General features: G+C 44.5%; 1 protein-coding gene across 11 annotated transcripts in view; it reads left to right on the forward strand.

The window, feature by feature from the left end:
* Positions 1–22,591, forward strand: part of ANKS1A (ankyrin repeat and sterile alpha motif domain containing 1A) — a 184,322-nt gene that overhangs the window by 78,881 nt on the left and 82,850 nt on the right. For 5 of the 11 annotated variants that reach the window (XM_064597482.1, XM_064597481.1, XM_064597486.1 and 2 more), the window contains 8 exons: positions 1,721–1,783; positions 8,334–8,630; positions 9,492–9,630; positions 10,147–10,248; positions 10,343–10,444; positions 11,811–12,007; positions 15,224–15,316; positions 20,759–20,885. In XM_064597482.1, the coding sequence (XP_064453552.1) occupies positions 1,721–1,783; positions 8,334–8,630; positions 9,492–9,630; positions 10,147–10,248; positions 10,343–10,444; positions 11,811–12,007; positions 15,224–15,316; positions 20,759–20,885 (1,120 nt within the window). The remainder of the gene's footprint in view (positions 1–1,720; positions 1,784–8,333; positions 8,631–9,491; positions 9,631–10,146; positions 10,249–10,342; positions 10,445–11,810; positions 12,008–15,223; positions 15,317–20,758; positions 20,886–22,591) is intronic. The other 6 variants (XM_064597489.1, XM_064597487.1, XM_045866744.3 and 3 more) reach the window with 3 other exon arrangements.

Genomic DNA, 22,591 nt, shown 5'->3' on the forward strand with positions numbered 1-22,591 from the left:
ATGCAGATTTGGAGTAGTGCTATAATAAAGATCTACATACCTCGTGTGCACAATGGGACATAATACAAATCCCGTAAAATTGCTTAGAGGCCATTTCACACCGGCAGGCTTAATTAATTACAAGTTGTGCTTACACCATCAACATGGCAGTGCAGCTGTAGCCGGTAAATAGCAGTCCTCTCAGTGCGGTGCACATCAGTGCTGCGTGAACCCTGCTGTGTTTTCCCTACATCACAGCTGCCAGAAGTGGAAGGACGCGTCCCGGGACTGAAAAAGGCGTTCACAGAAACCATCTGAGTAAGCTCAGGGGTCAGAGGTGATTCAGCAGAAAGAAAATCATTTACCTGATGTCCCCTAAGGTCAACTTGAGAGTGACCATGCTTTGACAAAGCGGAGATAATTCTTAGAAAATAAAGAAAAAAGGCAGCATTTGAGCAAAAATACCTTAAAATGGCCATGGATTTAGGTACTCTGAGACCGTACCTCCTCTTTTTTACATTGATTCCTTTGGAAAAGTTATACTTACATTATGCAAGTTCTAGACAATCCTCATAAGATGCAGTTTCCTGTAGTTTGGGTCTGAGATCGTGTGTCCATTTGAGAGGAAATGGGCTTTCCCTGTGTGACAGGCCATTCTGTTTTCCTCACTGCTCTGAACCGAAGCAGGTCCTTTTCTTAGTTGCTTGAATGAGAGAGAGAGGCTGCTCTTTCTCAGTAAGCCCAGGACTATTTTCCTAATGACTTTGCTGAGAGGAGATTGTTAAATTACCTATAGGATTAGATCAGGGTTATGCCTCAAAAAATAGGAAATCATTCTTGCCAGCCCATCTATCAGCAAGGCTATGCACACTCTCAGTGAGCTGATAGGAGCACGACTGACTCAGAGAAGGGCAGCTTCACTCTGAGGTTTGAGAAAATTAAAGCAATGCTCCCAAATCTTTCAGTTTGGAGATTGTGTGTGTATAGCTGTTCATCAGCCTTCCTTTCCCCTCTCAAGCTGTATTTTCTGGATAGATAAGCCACAGAAATTTAAGATAATCAATGAGGATGTTTGTGTTATAACATTAAGAATGAAAATTGTCTCTAGAATTGCTGCTTCAGAATCTAAATGCAGTTTTACTCCTCCTGGCTAAACTGATTGTAATTTCTCTTAACTGGAGGAAATTTATAAGGAAGTTTGCTTTTAACTAATACTCCTCAATGTTGAACAAACTAGTCACCCATTAAAGTCCTTCTCATTTAAGAAATTTTCGGCAACCATTTCTAATCCTGTCTTTGCTCACTTTTGCCTTGGAACACAGCTGCTTGGATTTTTGAGCCACTTGAGTGTGCTAGCTTGTCCTGCTCACAGCTGCCTCCCGCCTGGAGTATCCATTGATAGGTGGGACACCCGCCCAGTGTTCTGAGTATGTGGCAGGCAGGTGGGTGGGGCAGGGGCTGGGCAAGACGTCTGTAATAGCTGGAAGAACCTAATGGCTCTAGGTAGCAGTACCACACTGATCTATTCAGAAACCAGTAATGAGGCTCCAGTTGGATGCTTGGTTAAGAGCGGGTGATGAGTGCTGTGCCCTTGAGCCTGCCTTCCCCATTCACTTCCTTTCCAGGAACCCAGAGGGCAGATCCAAGTTGTTCTCATGTTGGGCCCCCTCAGGGCTGGGCTTTGCTTTGATATATTTCATCCATTTTATCATCACATTTTCTTTTCCTCTCCTTTTTATAGAATGCTCTTGAGATCAAAGAATTCAAAAAGTACGGCCCCTTTGACCCTTATATCAATGCCAAGGTGTGTACGTTGCTGCCAGGATTTCTCTGCATCATTTCTCCAAGCTGCACTCCCTCTTTGGTCCTCTCTGGCTTCCACTCTTGTCCACTCAGGCTCCTCATCATCACCCTGACTATTGTCTGCTTCAGCCCATCTGCTTTTGGCTTGTCTGGGAATGGGAAATTGCAGCTCCAGTGGGTTTGGGTTTTATTTTTAAAACCCATGCTAATTCTGGAAAGGTTGGGTGCTTTTCCTGGAATGTCTGAAAAGCTTAGAAATGGCCGAAATGGGGAAAGAGAAGGAACCATATTATATGCATAATTTACCATTGTGATTGCTAAAATAATTTAAATTGAAAAAACAAAAATTCAGTTAAGAGATGTCAAACATATTAGCTTACTTTTTAATAAACACAGAAAAATGATTAAATTGTACTAACTGGATTAAAAAATTTTTTTACTCTGCTTTCTCTATTTCTTTTGAAGTGGAATCTCATTTTCAATAAGCTAGTATTGGAGGTGTTGGGGAAGGGGCTTGGGGACTCCATTTTACTCTTAAAAGCTGTCCTTTTCGGCTCCCTCCTCATTTCCTTGAGTTTGTGCATTTCTGCCTGGGACTTTAAAGCCTCTGTTGCTTCTCCCCAGCTATTAACTTCTCTTACTGCTTGGTCACTCTTGGCCCTGGGAAGGGCTCTGAAATAGGAAATAAAGTCGCAGGGTCAAGCAGGGCACTGGCCTTGAGTCTCCCTCCCTGTGAGGCTGGGGCAAGTAGTGGCCCTGTTAGGCCTGGTGATGAACTGCCCAGACCCTCCAGCCTTCACCACACCAGGAGGCAGAGCTTGTGGGTTGGTGATGGTTAGCCTGTCTCCTCGGTGCTCTCACCTGCTTTTTGGCACCGAATTTTCATTCAGGAGAGGTTTGCTTTTTGGCACCAGTCTGGAGTTTGGTTGAGTCAGTGCATTAGTCACATTGGCTCTGAATACAGTTGCCTCAGGGAAGAGAAACATTAAGGTACTTCTGCATGTTTCCAAATGCTAGGCAGATATTCTTTGAGAAATGGTGATTTAGCGAACCGCGGGCTGGATCTAGGCAGCCTCTGTGGGCCATGTTCTTCAGCTCTCGGGCCTTAATGGCCGAGAAGCAGTTTGATTTGGGGTAGTGGGACACATTAGCTTTTGTTTGGCCCTCTCTCTCTGAATTCTGTTTTCTAATTTTCAAAAGAGGAAGATACCCTATCTTCATTTTCTCCTTTTTTTTGGATTTGGTGTAGTAGAGGAGAAAACTCTTAAAGGTCACAGCCTTTCAAGTCAGGCCTGGGTTTGAATTCCGTGCTGCCACTGACTGGTTTTGTTGACTTAAAATAAGTTACTTAATTTCTGTGAGCCTTAGTTTACTCTTCTGTAAAGTGCAGTATACCATCTACCTTGCTGGATTGTTTTGGAGTTTAAATAAGAGAATGTACATTAAGTACAACTATCTGGTAACTAGTAATATTTGAGATCTGACTTTTAAAGGGTATATACAGTGTGGTGTTTCTGAAACAGCACTTTGGAATCTGTTCTTTGTTACTGGTGGATTGAAGCTTAATGAAACATTGCTCAATTAGTCTATTCAGGGTTTTGTTTTATGGGGAGGCACCATGAAGTGATTGTTTTCCCACTCAGTGGTTAGTTCAGTTAGCTTATAAAACTCTGATTAAAGAGTAAGTCTTTGGTTCTTAAAAGCACATTTTCTTATCCCTTGATTTCCCACACAAAAAAGAAAATTGGTCTAAATGGAATAAGAACATAACTTCTCTCTTTGGAAATACCGCCCTTTGCAGCCTTCCCACCCCCTGAAGGCCAAATGATGCAAACTGCACTAAGGGATAAAGCTGTTTGGATTTTGCTACGAATGCAAACTCTCTTTGAGCTGATGTGTATGTAACCTCGCTGGGTTTTATCCTGATTCAGTGGGTTTTTATTGACCTGGATTGTGTCTGGGAATTGTTTTGCGTGCTAAGTCCTATCAGGCACCTGTAGAAATTAAGAAGTCTCAAGTGCCTATTCTGGGAGCAGGGGTAGTTTTCATGAGCTTTCATCTTCCTCTTCGACATATGGAGCCTTTCCTTTTTCAGCAAATCAGCATAAACCAGTCTAAAATGTAGGTCATCCATAGCTAAGGTGGAACTATTAAAATTGTTTATTTGCCCCCTTTTAAAATAATTTTAATTTAGTCTGAATATCGTAAGGTGGGCAGTAGTCAAATTAGTTTTAAGGTAGATCTATTTTCCTATACACTTAAAAATAATTAAGTTTCAGAACTGGAAGAGACCTGGAAGTTGTCTCGACCAGTTGTTTCCACATTCTGATCAGCTTGTCTGGTTGCATCTGAATCACCTAGCAAGCTTTTATAAAACTTTTTATCTTGAAAAAATTTTCAACTTACAAAAAGTTGCAAGCATAATGCAGTGAACTGCATTGCACCCTTCATCTAGATTCACCAGTTGTTAACATTTGTCTCATTTGCATGCACATTTTTTCTCTCTTTCTCATTGTTGCTGTAGTTGATGATGAACTGTTTGATACTTAGTCATGGACATCATGACCCTTTAACCCCAAATACTTAAACATGTATCTCCTAAAAACAAGGGCATTCACTTGTATAACCACAGTATAGTTATCAAATTCAGGAAATTCAGTATTGATATAATACTGGAATCTCTGATGTAGAATCTGTGTTCGGATTTCACCAATTTCCCCAATAGTATCCTGTAGAGCAGTTTTTTTTTTTTTTCCTGGTACAAGATCCAATCTAGGATCGTACATAATTTGGAACAATTCCTCAGTCCTTCTTAGTCTTTAATGACTGGGAACCACAAACATGACATCCCTGGGTGGGACCGAACCACCAACCTTTCAGTGAACAGCTGAACCCGCTAAGCGATTGCCATAGAGACCTGCGACACTGACGGTATTGAAGAATATAGACCAGTCATTTTGTAGACTATCACTCAGTTTGAGTTTGTCTGATATTTCCTCATGATTAGATTCAGGCCCTACAATTTTAGCAGGAACACCACAGGAGTGATGTTATATCCTTCCTTCACGTTACAAGACACGTGATGTCAGTTTGTCTCGCTGATAGACGATTGCTTGGTCAAGTTGGTGCCTCCTAGGTTGGTAAGCTTTTTAATAATAGTCTTCCTGGACTTTACCCTTTGAGGTGCTACCTTGGCAAGTCTGCGGTGGGACTTAGTTACTTTTAAGCTCCCATGTAATTCCAAAACAAAGCCAGTTTGAGAACCACTGATCTAGGCCAACTTTCCATCCAGAGCAGGAATCCTTTTCTCTCACCTGAAAGATGAGCCATCTACCCTTTGTTTTATTTGGTTGGTTGTTTCTCTTGGTAACAAGCAGACTTACTGCTTGGCAGCCTCTTTTTGGATTCCACTGATTTTTGGTTTCTTACACTTGGCTGATATCTGTCTTTCTAAACTTTCCATCTGTTGGTCAGGGTTCTGCCTTCCAGAGCACTGCAGAGTAAGTCTAACTCTTCTTCCACATGGACTCAGTTCTCGTGTTTCTCTCGTGTCTGCTAAATCTCAGTAGGCCCCGTTTGTCCTTTTGTTCCAATTTTGGTAGATTTCTGAAACATACCATTGTTGCTACAGAGAGCTGTAGCTCAGTTGTTTCTAACTTAGGTATCTATCAACAGTGGTCAAGAGTACAGTTGGGCTGTAATCTAAGCACTGGGAAGTGATGGTTTAGAATAGTTTCAAGAGGAGAAAAGCCACCGAAATGTTTCTGTATAGTTTTCTGTTGCTTGTAGTTTATGCATATGTGAGATAGGTAGATAGGAATAAACAGTGCATAAATATAATGGATTTACACACTAACTGGGGTCTCCATATGTAAAGGGTATTGGGATCTCTCTTCTTAGAGGTACTGACTATAGCAAGGAGAAATGAAAGTGAGTCTCAAGATGGGCAGCAATGGAAAGTTTGTGCAAAGACTTTGGGGAAAATTGGGGTGTTTGATCTTAGTCTCCTTCCTCAGTCCAAATACACAGTAATAAGATTCTGGGAACTCTTGAGGTGTGATGAGCACCTGTGGTGTGATTTGGAAGGTGTGAAAGAGAAAGATTCTGGGTCCTGAGGAGTCTGTACTCCCCTTGGAATCCCTCCCTTTCTTGTGGGTTCCTGAATCAACACTAGTGATTTCCTGCCCTGATAGTTGTCACATTCAAAGCTCCTGGGAGCTGGTAGGAAGAGCTCATTGTGATGGCCTATGTTCAGTAGTTGAGAGATGGGGTCACAGACTTCAACTCAAGAGTATTATAATTACCAGACCATGTTTGGCAAGACTGGAGCATGAGAAAGATGCTTTCTACACTGTGAATTTGAGTATAATATTCTGCAGAGATGTGGTTAGGCCATTTTGAACAGAGGCAGGAAATTTGCCTAGGAGTGATCAAGACCTTGCTTTCAGTAAGTCAGCTTTGTGGTAGGTGCCCTGGGTTCTAGCAGAAAACGAGAAACCCCAAGATTTTTCTTTTCTTTTTTCTTTTTTTTCCTCCTGCTGGATAGCTTTGAGTTTTACAGTTCTTTGGGCCTTAATGGCGTATTTTTTACACAATCGAGGACAGATTATTCTGGTTGTTGGGAGACAACTTGGATATCAAAGAGACAGCAGTGTCTGCCTCAAAGTAAACAAGTTGTTCTGGATTGGGGTTTTAATAAGAATAAGCTGACTTTCTTGGCCCTGCTCTCATGTTAATCTTGAGATACAAAACCCTGAGAATCCTCTTAAAACTTCTTTGGGTTGCCACTCTGCCCTGGAACCACTGTAAAGAAAGCCCCCATGTGTTTTGATGAAGCTGCCTCTCATGGTGAGAACATGAAGTGACAGCTCTAAGTTGGCTCAGGGAGTTCATGCTCAGTCAGAAATGGGCATTCCAAATGGGTGTCTTAAGTGGTTGGTTTGGCACAGGGAACCCCAAAGATTTGCTTTCTTCCCAGAGTTTCCCCTTCCCTCCAGCCTTTTAGGTTGACATAGAATCCACCCCTTGGGCCCAGTTGTAGCATAGGAGGCCATTACTAACCGGCTGTGTCCTGTGGCCAGCAAAGGCTGTCTGCACTTCAGCTGCTGATCTCCTTGAGCTGTGTTTGAGCTCAGTGCTGCTTCCTCTGTTTATCTGTGTGCATTTATCTTTGCATGTGGCTCCTGCTACCGCCCTTTCTGTCCTTATTTCCTTGGAAAGTTTTTCTTTGCTATCACTCTGGCCTTTGGGGACCTCGCTCCCAGCAGCTCTGGATCTTTCTGGTACACTTGGTATAGCTGGAAAAAAAATGATGCAGTCAAATGCCAGATCAAAAGCAGATGGAATTGCATGCATGTTTGGGTAACTCCTGGTCTGTTACTTTTAATGTAATTAATAGAATTAAAGTAATTGTGGAAGCATTTCATTTTTACCTTTTGATTACTGAAAGGTGCACAATATTGACTTGATGGACACACCACCTCGTCAGCTTTGTTTTCCTAAAGTGGCAGAAGCCGCCTGGATAAATTTAGGAATCTCCAAGCCTTGTGGGAGAATTATTTTCATTAGTGCATCTAAAAAAGGAGAGGTCATGGAAATTACTTTATTCCTGCTCTGATTATACATTGTCAGTAGTAGTAAAAGAAAGCACAATTGGAATGATTAACATTTTGCTTCTGATGGTGGATGAAGCACAAACTTCTCTTTCATCCCAGGTTATACCTTTAGTTTGAAACAAAATTGGCATTAAAGGGCCCCAGGGTTGTGAATTTGAATTACATGTTACAACTTTGAATATTTTGCACCTCTCAGAAAACATTCCCATGGCTGATTGAATCTTTCCTACGTAAGAAGAAACACTTCCCTGCGTTGTAGATTGTGCATGTGTTGATTGGTGCAGGCTCCTGGAGTAGGCACAGGGTGACAGCAGGGTCCCAGGTTCCTCTGTGACTGAGCTCAAGCGCCTCCCTCCCCTGGAAATGGCTGTTGGCTGAGATCTCAAGAGTGATTTTTGGTGCTCAGCTCTGTTACTTTGATTGTTGGCTGGTTGATTTGCATGCAAGACGCTATGCAGATGACAAACTCTTTCAAAAAAGCTTGTCTGTAAGGCAGTGGATGGTCAACAAAGCCAGAATCAGAACTACAGGGTTGGCTGAATATAAATTGTAAAACCAGTTGAAGTTTAAAATGAGTCAATGGCAGTGATATTACTGGCATTCATGTGTGCCAGGGCTTCTGCCCAGGGCCCGCCACATTCCCCAGTTAACTCTCCTTGCCGTCTGTGGGCACTTCCTTCACGGCACGCAGGAGACAGTAAATCTGAGGGGGTTGACAGCTCCCCTCTGGCAGTAACTGGGGCGCGCTGTGGCTGATTGGAGCGGCTGGCCTCATTTGTTGGGGAGTACATCTTCATTCTGACCGACTTCTAGAAGTCCCCAAATATCGCTGCTATTTTCCTCATTTAAATTTCAGTGGTTTTCCATGTAATCGTCCCAGTCAGAGGCCAGTCTGCCAGTTACCCTTCTGATGGGATCTGCTTGTCAACTCTTTAGAACAACGACAACGAGACAGCCCTGCACTGTGCCGCGCAGTACGGCCACACGGAGGTGGTGAAGGTCCTCTTGGAGGAGCTGACGGACCCCACCATGCGCAATAACAAATTCGAGACCCCTCTGGACCTGGCTGCACTATACGGGAGACTGGAGGTGGTGAAGATGCTCCTCAATGCGCACCCCAACCTCCTGAGCTGCAACACTAAGAAGCACACTCCCCTGCACTTGGCAGCGCGGAACGGCCACAAAGCTGTGGTGCAGGTCCTGCTGGACGCTGGCATGGACAGCAACTACCAGGTAGTGGAGCAGACTGCCCCACCCCCACCCCCACCCCCACCCCCTGGGCTCCAGGGGCCAAGTCATGGTGGGCAAGGCACAAGGACCATGCTGCTGGGCTGCGTTCTTATTTAGCACGTTTCACATCCCATGTCAGACGCTTCCATCCATTGACTCATTTTCATGTGAAACTTCAGAGACAAACTCCTCAAGTGAGTCTGTTACTGGTTTTTCTTTTCCTTTTCTTTTCTTTTCTTTTCTTTTCTTTTCTCTTCTCTTCTCTTCTCTTCTCTTCTCTTCTCTTCTCTTCTTTTCTTTTCTTTTCAGGGGTGATATATAGTCATTATGCCCTGAAAAGATGTGCTTGTGGACTGTCTCTCAAAATTAGAAAAATTTCATTATCTTCCTATACAGGCGTTCCCACTGCCACCATTTGCCACCTGCAAAGTCCCATCAACTTGATATTGCCAGCGGGAGGTTTAGCATTTCCCTGCCTAGCTAGCTTTGTCCATCCCGATGAATGACTGTTCCTTAGGTTTGGCATTGACCAGACCACCAAACCACATGTGAAGTTAAGGTGGTATTTTATTTATTTGTTTGTTTGTTTGTTTATTTGTTACCTTTGTACTTTTCTCTCGTTATTCCTTTCCCCCGGGAAGGGGCGTCTTGAGGAATTTCACCAATAGGTGGCTCCCAGAGTTGCTGCGCAGTTATTCCTGTGTGGCCAGATGGTGGCACTTCAGTGAGCACACTTCACATCGGGCCATGCTTGTGGTCTGGGAATCCAGACAAGAAAAGTGGGAAAGATAATGACAGAGGACTTTGTGTGGTTGATTTTATTTTCCTGCCCCTTCGTGTCTATATCCCGTTTGTCGTGTGGAGCCACGCCGAACCTGGGTCACTGTTCTGATGACATGCTGCTCTGCGCTCTCGTTTGCCTTCCAGACGGAGAAGGGCAGTGCTTTGCATGAGGCTGCTCTGTTTGGCAAGACTGATGTGGTGCAAATCCTGCTGGCTGCAGGTGAGAGGCTGGCCGCGCTCTCGTTCCCGTGGCATGCCAGGGGTGGGCTTGTTTCTCCCTAGCCTCCGCAGGGGGATTTTTGCTGGCTGCACTTGAACCCAATGGATGTATGTCTCCACTGGTTGATTGCAAGTGTACGAATTGTTCTCGAAGAACTGGATTAAATGGCTTTGGATGAAAAAATGTTGGTCATGCTACTGGGAGCATTAGGAGTCCTGGAATTTGGGGCGCCTGGGTGGCTCAGTTGGTTAAGCGACTGCCTTCGGCTCAGGTCATGATCCTGGGGTCCCGGGATCGAGTCCCGCATCGGGCTCCCTGCTCAGCAGGGAGTCTGCTTCTCCCTCTGACCCTCCCCCTTCTCATGCTCTCATGCTCTCTCTATCTCATTCTCTCTCTCAAATAAATAAATAAATAAAATCTAAAAAAAAAAAAAAAAAGGAGTCCTGGAATTTGACCCCTTTTGAGCTGACTTGCAACTGCTCACTCCCCCCTGGTCCACCTGGTGTACCTTTCTAGGAATTGATGTCAACATAAAAGATAACCGTGGCCTGACTGCCCTAGACACTGTCCGGGAACTGCCTTCTCAAAAGAGCCAGCAGATAGCAGCGCTTATCGAAGGTACCATTCATCTGCCTGTCGGGGCGACCAGGGGACACACTGGCCAAACCAAGGCATTTGTATTTGGTGCAGCTTTTTTTGTCTTTCCACTTAGATCACATGACTGGGAAAAGAAGTGCAAAAGAGGCCGATAAAACCCCCACTTCCCAGGGACCTCTCATCTCCAATATGGACTCCATATCCCAGAAGTCTCAGGGTAAGGTGGCCTTTCGCTGACAACGAAGGGGCTCTCAGCTTGAAGAGTTGAATGGTCTTTGGTAGAATAGAAAAAACTTCATTTAAATAATAATTTCGGGGGGTTGAGAGTACTTAATAAGTTCATATTCACATTTATTGTTTTCCAGCTGGTATGTGAACTTTTATTGGACAGAGCTTAGGCCTTTTACTTTGGACCTCTTCTTTCCTACTTTATCTTATTCTCTACTCTTACAGTTGGCTCTGTGAGGTCTATTCTGGGATGTGTTGTTGGCGGGATGATCTCAAGATGAATTCACATCTCAAGGAAACCTTTTCCTAACACACAGTATTCTGCTTTGAGCATAGTTGGCCCTCAGTAAATACTGAGCGAGTGTCATCTGGTTGGTAGACGTGTATATGGCAGATTTTGGTACTATATCATTTGGCCAACAAATGTGGTCTGGGCACTAGCTTGGGCAGTCCAGCCTCCCCATCATTAGCCACGACCCACCCTTTCAGATTTATTGAGCAGCCTTTTGGGTCCTAGGTATGATGAATGAGAAAGACAAAACACTGACTGATGCCTTCTTCAGATACAAAGCATAGTAAAGAAGGCCAGAGGAACAGAACGAAGCCAGACACTGAAGTGGGAAAGGGATTTTTCAGAGGGGTGCAGAGGTATAAGGTTAAAGGGTGCTTGGCCTGTCTTCACTGTGGAGTCCTTGTCTGCCCCCACCTCCACCACCCCCACTTTTTTTTCTTGACCTCATAATCTACTGGTAATGGGATTAGTAGTTCACTAAGCTCTTAGCTTTCAAGGATTTTACAGTTACGGTTTTGACTATTTGCCAGAGACCCAGAGATCTCTGGTCCACAACAGTCTATAACTTTTCAGAGTGTCAAATTTGGATCCCAGGTAGTCTGAGGTTCGTAATTCTCTGGTGAGTTTAACCTCGCACAGTGCCTCTGTGTCAGAGAGGCTTCACCATCCTCTCTTTCGCTTGAGCACGTGGAGGTTTCTACTAAGAATTTAAAGGATTACTTAAGTTTCCAGTTATACTTCACTACGTTTTATGGTTTAAGTTTACGCTATGATGACATTGAGGTTCTTGAGAATTTTAAAGGTCTTGGGAGGTATCCCTCATAGGTGTCAAGGGTTTGCCATTTTGAATTAGAGAAAAATCTCTTGAAGTCTCAGGGTATAAAGAGCAACTGAAACTCTCTATATTTATTCCTGTCCATGGAGCAAAGCAGTCATTTTGTTTTCCTGCTGTCGGTTACTGTTTGTCAAGTTCAGGTTGATGAGGGGCTTTGGGTGGATGCAGTGGTTGGAAATCCGAGATTGTGCTTTCTGTCCATTGACTCTTGCTCTCTAACCTGTTCAGGTGACGTGGAGAAAGCAGTGACTGAACTGATCATTGATTTTGACACCAACGCTGAAGAGGAGGGTCCCTACGAGGCGCTGTATAATGCTGTCTCCTGTCATTCGTTGGACAGCATGGCCAGTGGGCGATCATCTGACCGAGACTCCATGAACAAGGAGGCCGAGGCAGCAGGAGTGAAGGCTGCTGGAGTGAGGCCTGTATGTGGCCTGGGGCCCTCGACAAGCGGGGGCTGTGTTGTCAGCCTGTGCTTTGGTGGGGCGCTGGGAGAGGGAGTGTGCCCTGAGTGCCCGCTCACTTTCCAGAGGCCTGCAGCCTACTCCCTCTGTTCTCCTGGGGCCCTGCCACATCTCTCTCTTGCCTAGTGTGGTTAAATTATATAGGTCCCCTTGAGGTAGAATTTTGGTTTTTCTGATTTCGGTATAACATGTTTGCATCATTCTATTAGTTTTTGGCCTTAGAGCAAATTGAAACATTTTATTTCCATTTAGCCTCGTGTGGCGTCTGTCTTTGGGGTCTTTGCTGTAAATTGTTAGTTTTCTCTCTGGAGAGCAGTTCCACAGTGAAAGAGCTCACTGAAGTAAGTTCTTGTCTACCCTGAGTGCATTCTCACCTTCCATTTGCCCTCAGAGTGTTATCCATTTGGATCTGGACAGATTCTGCATTCAGCAGGGTTGTAGCAAGGCTTAATCAGATATCATATGTGTTGGTATGTGGCATTCCTGTTTTTCCCAGTTATAATCTCTCCAGCCATTTCTTTCTCAAGGTCCACCTTCCCATCTTACTACTTCTTTCTCCAGTACTGGCTTTTGCTTCCAGTCTTGTCCATTGTTCTCAAGACTTTTCTCCCTCAGGGTTTTACTCTGAGCCTAAGCCTGAATCAGTGGTCCCATTGACCTTCCTTCCTACATTGCTAGCACAATAATTTGAAGTTTTGAGCACCACATTTTTACTGAACTCGCCATTGCTTAACAGAATCCCAGTACTCCCAGCTTGAGGCAGATTTTCAGGTGTATATTATTTCTTCCTGTTGGAGAGGCCAGCATTTCCCTTTTGGTCTAAATCTGCTTTATGACCATTTAGATGAACCTTTGGCCACTAGGTGATCTTTGGGTTTTTCAGATGTGCCCTGGGAATGACTTGATATTTCTTAGTGTTCTTTTTTGTTAGGTTCCATGTCTGGTCCTAGAATAGTATTTCTGTATGAATTTTGGAAATTCATACCAGTCTGTGGTAGCCCACTGGAGTGGGTATCATCAAGGACTGGTAAAACTCCTTGTGAGTGATGGAAGCACATGCATATGCCAAGGACCCCTAGCATGGTGCTTCTGTAGACAGAGCTGGTTTGTTTCACTTTCACCTTAGGTATGATGAAGCAAGCAAACCCACCTGTGGAGGAAGGCATTGCTTTGTGGTACTTACAGGTGATGTCCATTAGAGGGAGCTGGAGGCTTTACAAGAAGAACACAGGCTTCCTGAAGTGAGCTCTGAATAACCAAGTTCCTGTGGGCTTAGCCACTGATTTATAGTCTCTTTGTTCTGTCCCACTCCAAGAATCTATCCTCTGGTGGTCTTGCTAAGTAAAAACTGATGCATCTTGGGGTGCATGCTTTGCCGTTTTTACTTGCGTACGTGGTGGCTGTGCTACTTGGTAATTACCTGTGGCCAAGGGGCTGCTCTGCATCTTACCAGTGCGGTGGATGGTGAGTCTAAATCAGCTCTGCACTTACAGGCCCTGGGCCAACGTTCTCACATTCGGAAAAAAAGAGCCTCCTGCTTCTCTTTCTTTCCAGTGTCCCTGGTGGTCACTTCTTGCACAAGAGCTGTTCATATTGTTCTTTCTAGGCTCCTTTAGTCTTGAGAGGGCTTCTGGGATGGGTCCTTTTTGTCGCTGTTGTGTTCCATTTTGTTCTTCCTCAGCTATTTTTGTCCCGAGGTTGGATAACTGGTGTGGATGATGGGCCTGCTCCCTTTGCTATTCCCTCCCTTACGAGGTGCCACTTGCAAGGAACCACTCTTGTTTCTGCACTTCTGGAGTAAGACGGCTAGGGAAAGTGGAACTTAGTAGGAAATCTGGTCTCATAGCTTTGTTTGGCTTGAAAAGATGAACCTGTTTTGAAGTTGTTGCCGCTGGGCGGCCATCTGGTTCCAGGGACTATAGGAATGACTGATTTATCAAGATAGAATCCCGAGGGGCAAAGCATATTTGAACAGAGAGAGATCATGGATGCCAAATGCTAACCGAATGCCACCTGACCCTGGCTGTTCCTGGGACACGGGAGACGTCTTGCAGACCTCTCTGAGGCTCTTGTGTAATTCAGCACGTGCCTCCACCCTGACTTTTATAAATATTCCTGTTCTAGCAACACGGTGAGCTAACCTACAAGCCAGGGAGTGAGCCTGCAAGCCAACTCCTGGGTCAGGTTCCCACTCCCTTCCCTGTAGGAACATGGTTATGAAGCATGGTTAGGACTTCGGAGTGTAAACAATGCTGACGGTACCGCAGGTACAATGGCAAATCTCTCTCCAGCCTTCTGCCACCGAAGGTTGTGTGTGGTCCTGAAATTGTCCACCTCACTTGACCTCGCTAATCCCTCTTTCAGGGTGTTTGTTGCTCCAGGGCAGGGGTTGGCAAAATATGGCCCACAGACAGCTGCCCATTTTTTGAATAAAGTTTTATTGGAACACAGCCACACTTGTCTACGTATCTTCTCTGGCTCCTTTGTACTGCAGTGGGGGGTTGACCACAAAGCCTAAAATATTTACTATGTGGCCCTTTAAGAAAGAGCTCGCTAACCCTTGCTCCAGGGCAGACAGCTGACAAATACTCCTTTTTTTAAATGGGCTGAGATGAAAGGTTTTCATATGTGAGCGATACATAATACATTGAAGGAGGTGACCAAGGATTAGATAGAGACCAGTTCTGAGCTTTGGCGAATAAATAGGGGTAGTGTTAAAGTTTGAGCAGGAATTGATGTTTTTGTCCTTGATTACTTTCCCCAGTACTTCCTTAATAATGCGGGTTTGTTAGAACTCTGACAAGCTGATTCTTTTGATTTACCGCTTCCTCTTTTTAACATAGTCTGAAAGTTGAGCCACTGGCTTTTCTGGGCTAGTTTTATTATGGGTATTATGAAGGACATTTTCTGGCAAGGCATGTCCTTGGTTTCAGTGCTGATATTTCTCACTGTGGTCTAGAATATGAAACAAGTGTTTATAATCTCTGCTACAAACATCAAAAAGCAAAGAATGTGCTGATTGAATTTTATGTGTGTGTGGGGGGGGATGTATGTGCAGATACTAGGCCATCTGTTTAGATACTAATCCTTGAGTTGAGTCTCTCAGGGGAGTTCTTTACATTATTCTTTTTCATTTCCAAGGGCTAAGAGATAGTGAAATACTTTTCTCTTCTGCAGAGGGAACGTCCACCGCCTCCAGCAAAGCCACCACCCGATGAAGAGGAGGAAGACCGCATAGATAAGAAGTATTTTCCCTTGACAGCTTCTGAGGTAGAGGGTTGAGGGTTTATTGCCATCACTGAAATACAGTTTTTTGGAAAGTACATCGATGTGTGCTTAAAGAAGACTTTGCTTTCTCATTTTCTTATCGCCTCTTTGGATTAGTAAGTTTTGTGTATATCAGTAATCTGGAAGAAGCCCTTTCCAACTCACTCAGAAGTACTAAGCAAAGAATTTTAATGGAGCTATCTAGCAGACAGGCCAATTATTGATCTACATTGCACATTGAAAGTAAACCATGCACATTTCTCCTGGCTCCAGTAGCTAAACAGTTGACTTTTTTGCTTTTTTTTTGTACCTGTGTCCTCTTTTGATACAAAATGTAGAGTATGCCCCCAATCACTGTTCTATAGAGTATGTCATATTAGCGAGCTTTGGTGTTTCTGCCCCAAGTGTCTTACTTCTGTTTTCACATTTTTCTTCTCCATTTCACATGAAGAATCCACCAGGACAAACTTCGAAAATGTCATGAAGACTCAATTAGAAGAGAAATAGGAGTCGTGGGGGTGGGAGAAATCAAAAAAGTTTATTTGAAAAGACTAGTCCATCTTTTTATTTATTTATTTATTTTTTAAAGATTTTATTTATTTATTTGAGAGAGAATGAGAGAGAGAGCACAAAAGAGGGGAGTGGGAGAGGGAGAAGCAGACTCCCTGCTGAGCAGGGAGCCCAATGCGGGACTTGATCCCGGGACTCCAGGATCATGACCTGAGCCAAAGGCAGTCGCTTAACCAACTGAGCCACCCAGGCGCCCTAGTCCATCTTTTTTTTTTTTTTTTTTTTAATATTTTTGTTTATTTATTTGACAGAGAGAGACACAGTGAGAGAGGGAACACAAGCAGGGGGAGTGGGAGAGGGAGAAGCAGGCTGCCCGCTGAGCAGGGAGCCCGATGCGGGGCTCGATCCCAGGACCCCGGGATCATGACCTGAGCCGAAGGCAAACGCCTAACGACTGAGCCACCCAGGTGCCCCCCTAGTCCATCTTTTTAAAGAAGGATTATTATGGGGCAAATCGTTCAATCTTCTTTCTTGGTTATATGAAGAAAATCATATTTTCCGTGATCTTTCATTTTCAGAATGCTCCTTTAATACTTCCTACCGTGCAGAGAATACGTTTATTCAGTATTTTGAATAATTTCATTATTTTGTTGCTCATTCAGTGGCCTGTTGGTCTTTAATTTAAAAATTAGCTGATAATAAACTAGTCAACTAAGTCTCATAACTTTATCCCTAGAAGTCAGAGCTAATTTTTTTACTCTATTGCCACAGACCATCCAGTGAGACAGGTTCTTTTACTTCGTATAAACACATGGATGGCTGGATGGCTTTCATTTAAGAAAATGTATAAATACAAGGATGCAGTTTTAAGAATGTAAAAGTCAGTGTTGAAAATAGGGGAAGATATTTGTGTTAGGTACAAATTCTGTCCCTATTTCTTTGTATGCCTTAATTACAAAATGCCTATTATCATGTTTCAACTAAAGGGTCTCCAGAATTATAGCCTCTAAGGTGAAAGCAGATAGAAGTGCATGTAGCCAACCCTGCATGTTTTTTTTTAATTTATTTTATTTAATTAATTAATTTATTTTTTTAAAGATTTTATTTATTTATTTGACAGAGAGAGACACAGCGAGAGAGGGAACACAAGCAGGGGGGGTAGGAGAGGGAGAAGCAGGCCTCCCGCCGAGCAGGGAGCCCGATGCGGGGCTCGATCCCAGGACCCTGGGATCATGACCTGAGCCGAAGGCAGACGCTTAACGACTGAGCCACCCAGGCGCCCCCCTGCATGTTTTTATACAGAGATTTGCTTCATTACTCCGTTTTTATAAGGAGAAACCTGGTAACATGGAGCATATTCACCTGGGGCTAGGTCTCTATAAATGCCTTATGCCACCTCTTTAACAAGGACTTGGATTAAAATTCCTAATGCCCAAGGATAAGTGCAAGGCTCTTAAAGAAATATTAGATAATGAGGACTTTCTATTCTTCCAAGGCTTTTCAGAGAATATGATTTGTCAATAACACTGTTAAGAGCGGGGCACCTGGCTGGGTAGTTTAGTTAGTGTCTGTTAGGTAGGTTGGTTAAGTGTCTGTCTTCGGCTCAGGTCATGATCTCTGGTCCTGGGATCTGGCCCCACGTTGTTGGGCTTCCTGCTCAATGGGAAGTCTGCTTCTCCCTCTGCCCCTTGCCTCGTGTGCGCATACGCGCGTGCGTTCTCTCTCTCTCAAATGAATAAAAAAATCTTAAAAAAAAAAGAAAAAACAACAGTATCAAGAGATAGGGGGAGAAATCTCCATATTACTCTCCTGGATGGGAGACTCCGAGATACTTTTTCTAGGACTTGTTTCTGAATAGTCTGGAATTCTGGGTCAGTTGGGCCACTGTAGTCAGAAGACCATGAGAACCCCAGCCTTGCTTACTTAGTGATTATAAGTACATAAATACAGAGGTGATGTGGTCTATGTCATTATCCTTTTAATGATCAAGGCAGATTCTATTTGCTGTAGTTTGAATGACTAGGTCTTTTCCAAAAGTGGACTTTTTTTTTTCTTGGACTTTAGTCTTCCCTATTTTGATTTCTTACACTCCCAAAGCTTTACTACCTTAACCCTCATATCCTAGGAAGCACTGGCTCATCACAATTTAGACTTTTATATTTCGCAGGCCATCTGCTTCAGTGTTTGTGTCCTGTTCCCTAGGCTTGTCATTGTCAGATGACCCATACAAGCTTTTAAGGGAAGCTGAGTATAGCTGGCTCCAGGAGAGTTTATCAGATTAACAACCAGGTCATGAAACTGGCTTAAAGAAATTAAACACCTACATATGTGTGTGCACACACGCTATCGAGATGTTTTTGCCCTGCCAAATGGGCTGCCAGCTTCATCGGACTGACCAGGGTCTCCTCTGTGCTCAGATGTGTTACACACTCATGGGAAGGTGCAGCTGCCCTGGTATCTCTTCCCAGAAAACTGCCCACACCCCAACCGGGGTCATTCCGTTGGTCACATTTAGGTGGTGACTGGTAGTAGCTTCTCTCTGCAGCAGAAGTGTTCCTTTCCATGTAACAGAGAATATGGCTTTTTGGCTTTGATTTATTGTCAGCCCTAGAAGAAAGGGGCGGAAAAGATTAAGGAATAATCTAGTAAAGAGCAGAATCCTTTCTGTTGAAAATCAGTTGTTGCCATATTCACTGTGACACAGGGCTTCTTGAGTGGGAGTTAGGAAGGCCCAAAGCAAAGCAGTCTATTGCTTTATTAGGAGATTTTAATCCCATAGCTGGCGGGAGCCAGGAAGGACTAAGAGGAAAAGATCACCTTAGAAGTTGTCTGGATGTGAGCAGGGGACTCTCAGTAGAGTCTGAAGGAGGGCAAGAGTTCCAAATTGGATGGAAAGTCCTATTTCCCAGAAAAAAAAAATGAGGCCATCTTGGTCCAGAATCGGGAAGTGAATTTTATGGCCCTGGCTCTGCTGGTTGCTCTCTGTGTAACCTTGGGCAAGTCCCTAGCCCTGTCTGGGAACTCGGTTTGGGCATCTGCAAAGGGAAAGAACTGGAGCCAGGTGCTCTCTAGCTGTGATCGGAACGGTTCGGGTCCCTTCCAGCTCTAGCATTTGCTGGTGCTGTGCTTCTCGTTGTCGTGCACGAGAGCCAGGCACAGAGTGACCGAAGGTCCAGTGGGCCTGATTTTCCAGATGGAAGTCATCAGCTGCCCTGCTTGAGAAGAAAGGATATTATAGGCTGGGTATCCAGACTGTCAACTACCTTTCAGAGAAGCATGCCTGGGGCTATATGAGGGCCCTTGCTGTGTGCAGAACACTCGCGGAATCAGATTTCCAGGGCTCTGGCTAAGTGATAGCTATGGGTGTGTAAACCTACAGAACACAAATTCCTGTCTGTAAAGCCTGTGGTATTAAGTTGACACTGTACGAACTGCTTAATGGTCCCTCTTTGTTCCCTTAATTGTGTTCCTATGAAGAGGCAAAAGGAATAAGTAACACAGGCAAATGGCTCCTTGTAATGAAATAGCTTTTAGCTTCCAGGTGGCTTTCAGTAAAGTGGAGGTTCCTGCTGTGCTTAGCAGAATTTCGGAAAGAGACTGTCATTCTGCCTTTGGAGTGGCAGCCTTGTTACCAAACAGGAGCCGCAGCCTCTCATTTAGTCGGGGGCTGCGAGCTAGAATCCGTGTTGTCTCATTAGTTTGTAACACAGTGAGCTGTGTCTCCCAGAAGCAAAACCCTGATGGATCACAAACCTGATTTATGTCCAGTGAGCTGTGGGGCATGTCTGAAGGAGGAGGTTTCTGCATGTACCAAAGAATCACATTTGTTAGGGTACCATTATTTGTTAGGTGGACTTGGGAATTCCTCTGAACCCCGCCTCTGTTGGTGCTGTATCCCTTCTCCTAGCCAACTGCTCAAGAGGAGATTTCATGCTTTGGCTTGCTCTCCTAATAGCTGGTACATGATTATTCTTAATTTGCCTATGACACACATTGGATTCTTAGGACAGATGAGCCAGAATGATCGTCTAAATCAAGGATCTCCATTGTCTCTCTCAGTGTGACTGTGGCACTAATTATGGTGTTTCTGGCCTGGTTTGAGGAGGAAGCTTGGCCACCTCGGTACCATGACTAGCTGTGGCCACAAGGCCCTCAGCTGCCTAGACCTAGTTGGTGGGTGTGGAAGCCAGCTCTGGTCCAGGTATTCCATCAGAGACACTTGGCTGCCTGGATCAGGGATTTCTCCATCGACAGAGCTGCTTTTTTCCTCCACTGAAATTCATACTGCCTAGCCATTTGACTCCTTTCAGAACAGAGATTGGTGGAATTAATTTAAACTCGTATTACCATAAATGTAGTAGGAAGCTGCCTTTTGAGAGAAACTTCCCTGTAACCCCCAGGACCTGTGAAGAAAGGCTCACAAAAATAGAGAAGGACGCATAGAGCGCTTTGTTTCTGGTAAATGTCAGTCATTCGGGATCAGTCGGGAGTCATTTGATTCCCTCTTGAGAAGGTGGGAAGGCTTCCAGCCTTGGGGTAGTATGTGTGCATATTAGGGAAGAATTGTGGAGAAAGAAGGCCTTTGTGAGGCAGCCTGGCTGAAAACCGCTTGGGAAGCAACTACCCACTGAGAAGAGACCACGCAGAACACTCTGATGATGGGAGAGGCACGGGAAGGGAGGATCTTGGATTGTATTAATGGCTTTTTGAAGGATAAAATGAAGTAGGAAAAGGGGAGTGTTTTAATCAAAGTCCATTGAGATCTGAGGTACAGGTGCATATCCAGAAAAGCACGTGGTTCCACGTGACACTTGAGCTGTTTACCTTCTCTCCCCACCCCCCTTCCTCTCTGGTGAAAAAGGAGAATTTGTTCTGCATAACCTGTCCTGGTATTATCCACCCACATGAGAAGTTCTATGGTGTTTTCTCTCTTAGGTCTTGGCCATGAGACCCTGGATTCAGGGAAGTGCAGCCAGGGAAGAGGATGAGCATCCTTATGAGCTGTTGTTAACAGCAGAAACAAAGAAGCTGGGATCCATGGACGGGGATGGAAAACCAAAAGGTACACCCCTGCCCCCAACCCCCTCCCAGCAGAAACAACTGCAAAAGGATTTTTAAAGTTTGTGATCCTGGATGGCAAGTAGAGGGTGATGTTCCTTGGGATGGGGAAGTTGGGCGTCACAGCAGTCGGAGGTGGTGGGTGTATTATGACCTTTCATTTAGCATTGGGTTGCCCCCCCCCCCCCCCCCCGCCCTTCAGCACATGAAGCAAGGAGGTGGTTAGGTCAGCCCAGGCAATGGCTCTGGAAGGAGAGACGGCCCATGGTGTGATGGAGATTGATTTGGGGTCTCAAGTCATAAAACCTCAAGTTAATGCCATGGAAAAACAAGCCCAACAAGTCAGTCCCTTGGGGTTCAGGCTGCCGGCACAGGCTCTGCTTTGAGTCCTGACCTCAGAATGAGACACTCCTGGGGAGGGGCCCGTGATTGGCTGCCACCCGGTAACTAGAGTGCTCTGTCGCCTTGGCCTACTTTCATCGCCTCTGCAAAATTCCGTTTCCTCTGTGAGGGAGCAAGTGCCGCAGGACCCAGAGCCAGGCCGACGACGGAGGTGAGCGTACTGCCGGAGCATGTGTGACAGCCTCTGTGCTAAGAACAACAACAAGGGGCAGTGCGGTTCCCACTGCACTTGGAAGGGACTCCTGTGGCCTCCTCCTGTGGCCTCTCCTCGCTCTTTATAGCTTTCGGGTACTAGGTCCTTCGTGGGGCATGATTAGCGCCTCCTTTCAATCCTGATAGTCACGGTTCCGGTAAGAATGGGGGGTGTGATGGCTTCTCTTGAACCCACCCTTTGCTGGGTCTGTCAGAGGGTAGGGGGGTGGCAAAGAGAACATGTACGTATGTCTGACATCGTAGACCTTATTTTTAACTGTCCTGTTTAAAAGGTTTCTCTTCCAGCACGCAGAAACTTAGTGGTCGTTTTTATAGTAGTTGTTTTGTTTTGGTTTTTTATGGTTTCCATTTGGAGCTTTCTAAAAAAAAAGTTACAATTTAAATATAGTAAAATTTACCCTTTTCGTGTACAGTTCTGTGAGTTCTGACAAATACAGTTATATAACTGCCTCCCCAGTCAAGGTACGGAATGGTTTTATCACACCAAAAACTCTCTCGTGTCCCTCTATAGTCAGTCCCACACCTTTCCCTTACCTCTGGCAACACTGCTTTTATGTCAGTCCCAATAATTTTGCCTTTTTCAGAATGTCCTATAAATGGGAATCATACCATGTGTACCCTTTGAGTCGGGGGCCTTGCACTTAGCATGATTCACTCAAGAGTCCTCCATGTTGTTGTGTGTGCCAGTAATTTGTTACTTTTCATTGCCAAGTAATAGTCTGTTGTACTGGTGTACCATAGTTATCTATTCTCTAGTTGAGGGGTATTTGGGTCACTTAGAGTTCTTGGCAATTACAAAAAAACTATAAACATTTGCAGGTTTTTGTGTGAACATCAGTTTCATTTCTCTTGAGAAAACAGTAGGAATGGGATTGCTGGGTCCTAGGCAAATAGATGCTACACTTTATAAGAAACTGTCACACCATTTTCCAGAGTGGTTATACCATTTTGCTTTTCCATCAGAGTTACAGTTACTGTGTATCCTCCCTAGCACTTAATATTGCCAGGTTTTTAAAATTGTAGTCCTTCTAATAGATGTGTAATGATACTTCATCATGGATTTAATTTGTATTCCCATAATAATTCATGATGTGA

Source organism: Mirounga angustirostris, unplaced genomic scaffold, assembly GCF_029215605.1.
Source record: "Mirounga angustirostris isolate CCGP_5_RB_7025 unplaced genomic scaffold, mMirAng1.0.hap1 SCAF_8, whole genome shotgun sequence".
Lineage (NCBI taxonomy): Eukaryota > Metazoa > Chordata > Mammalia > Carnivora > Phocidae > Mirounga > Mirounga angustirostris.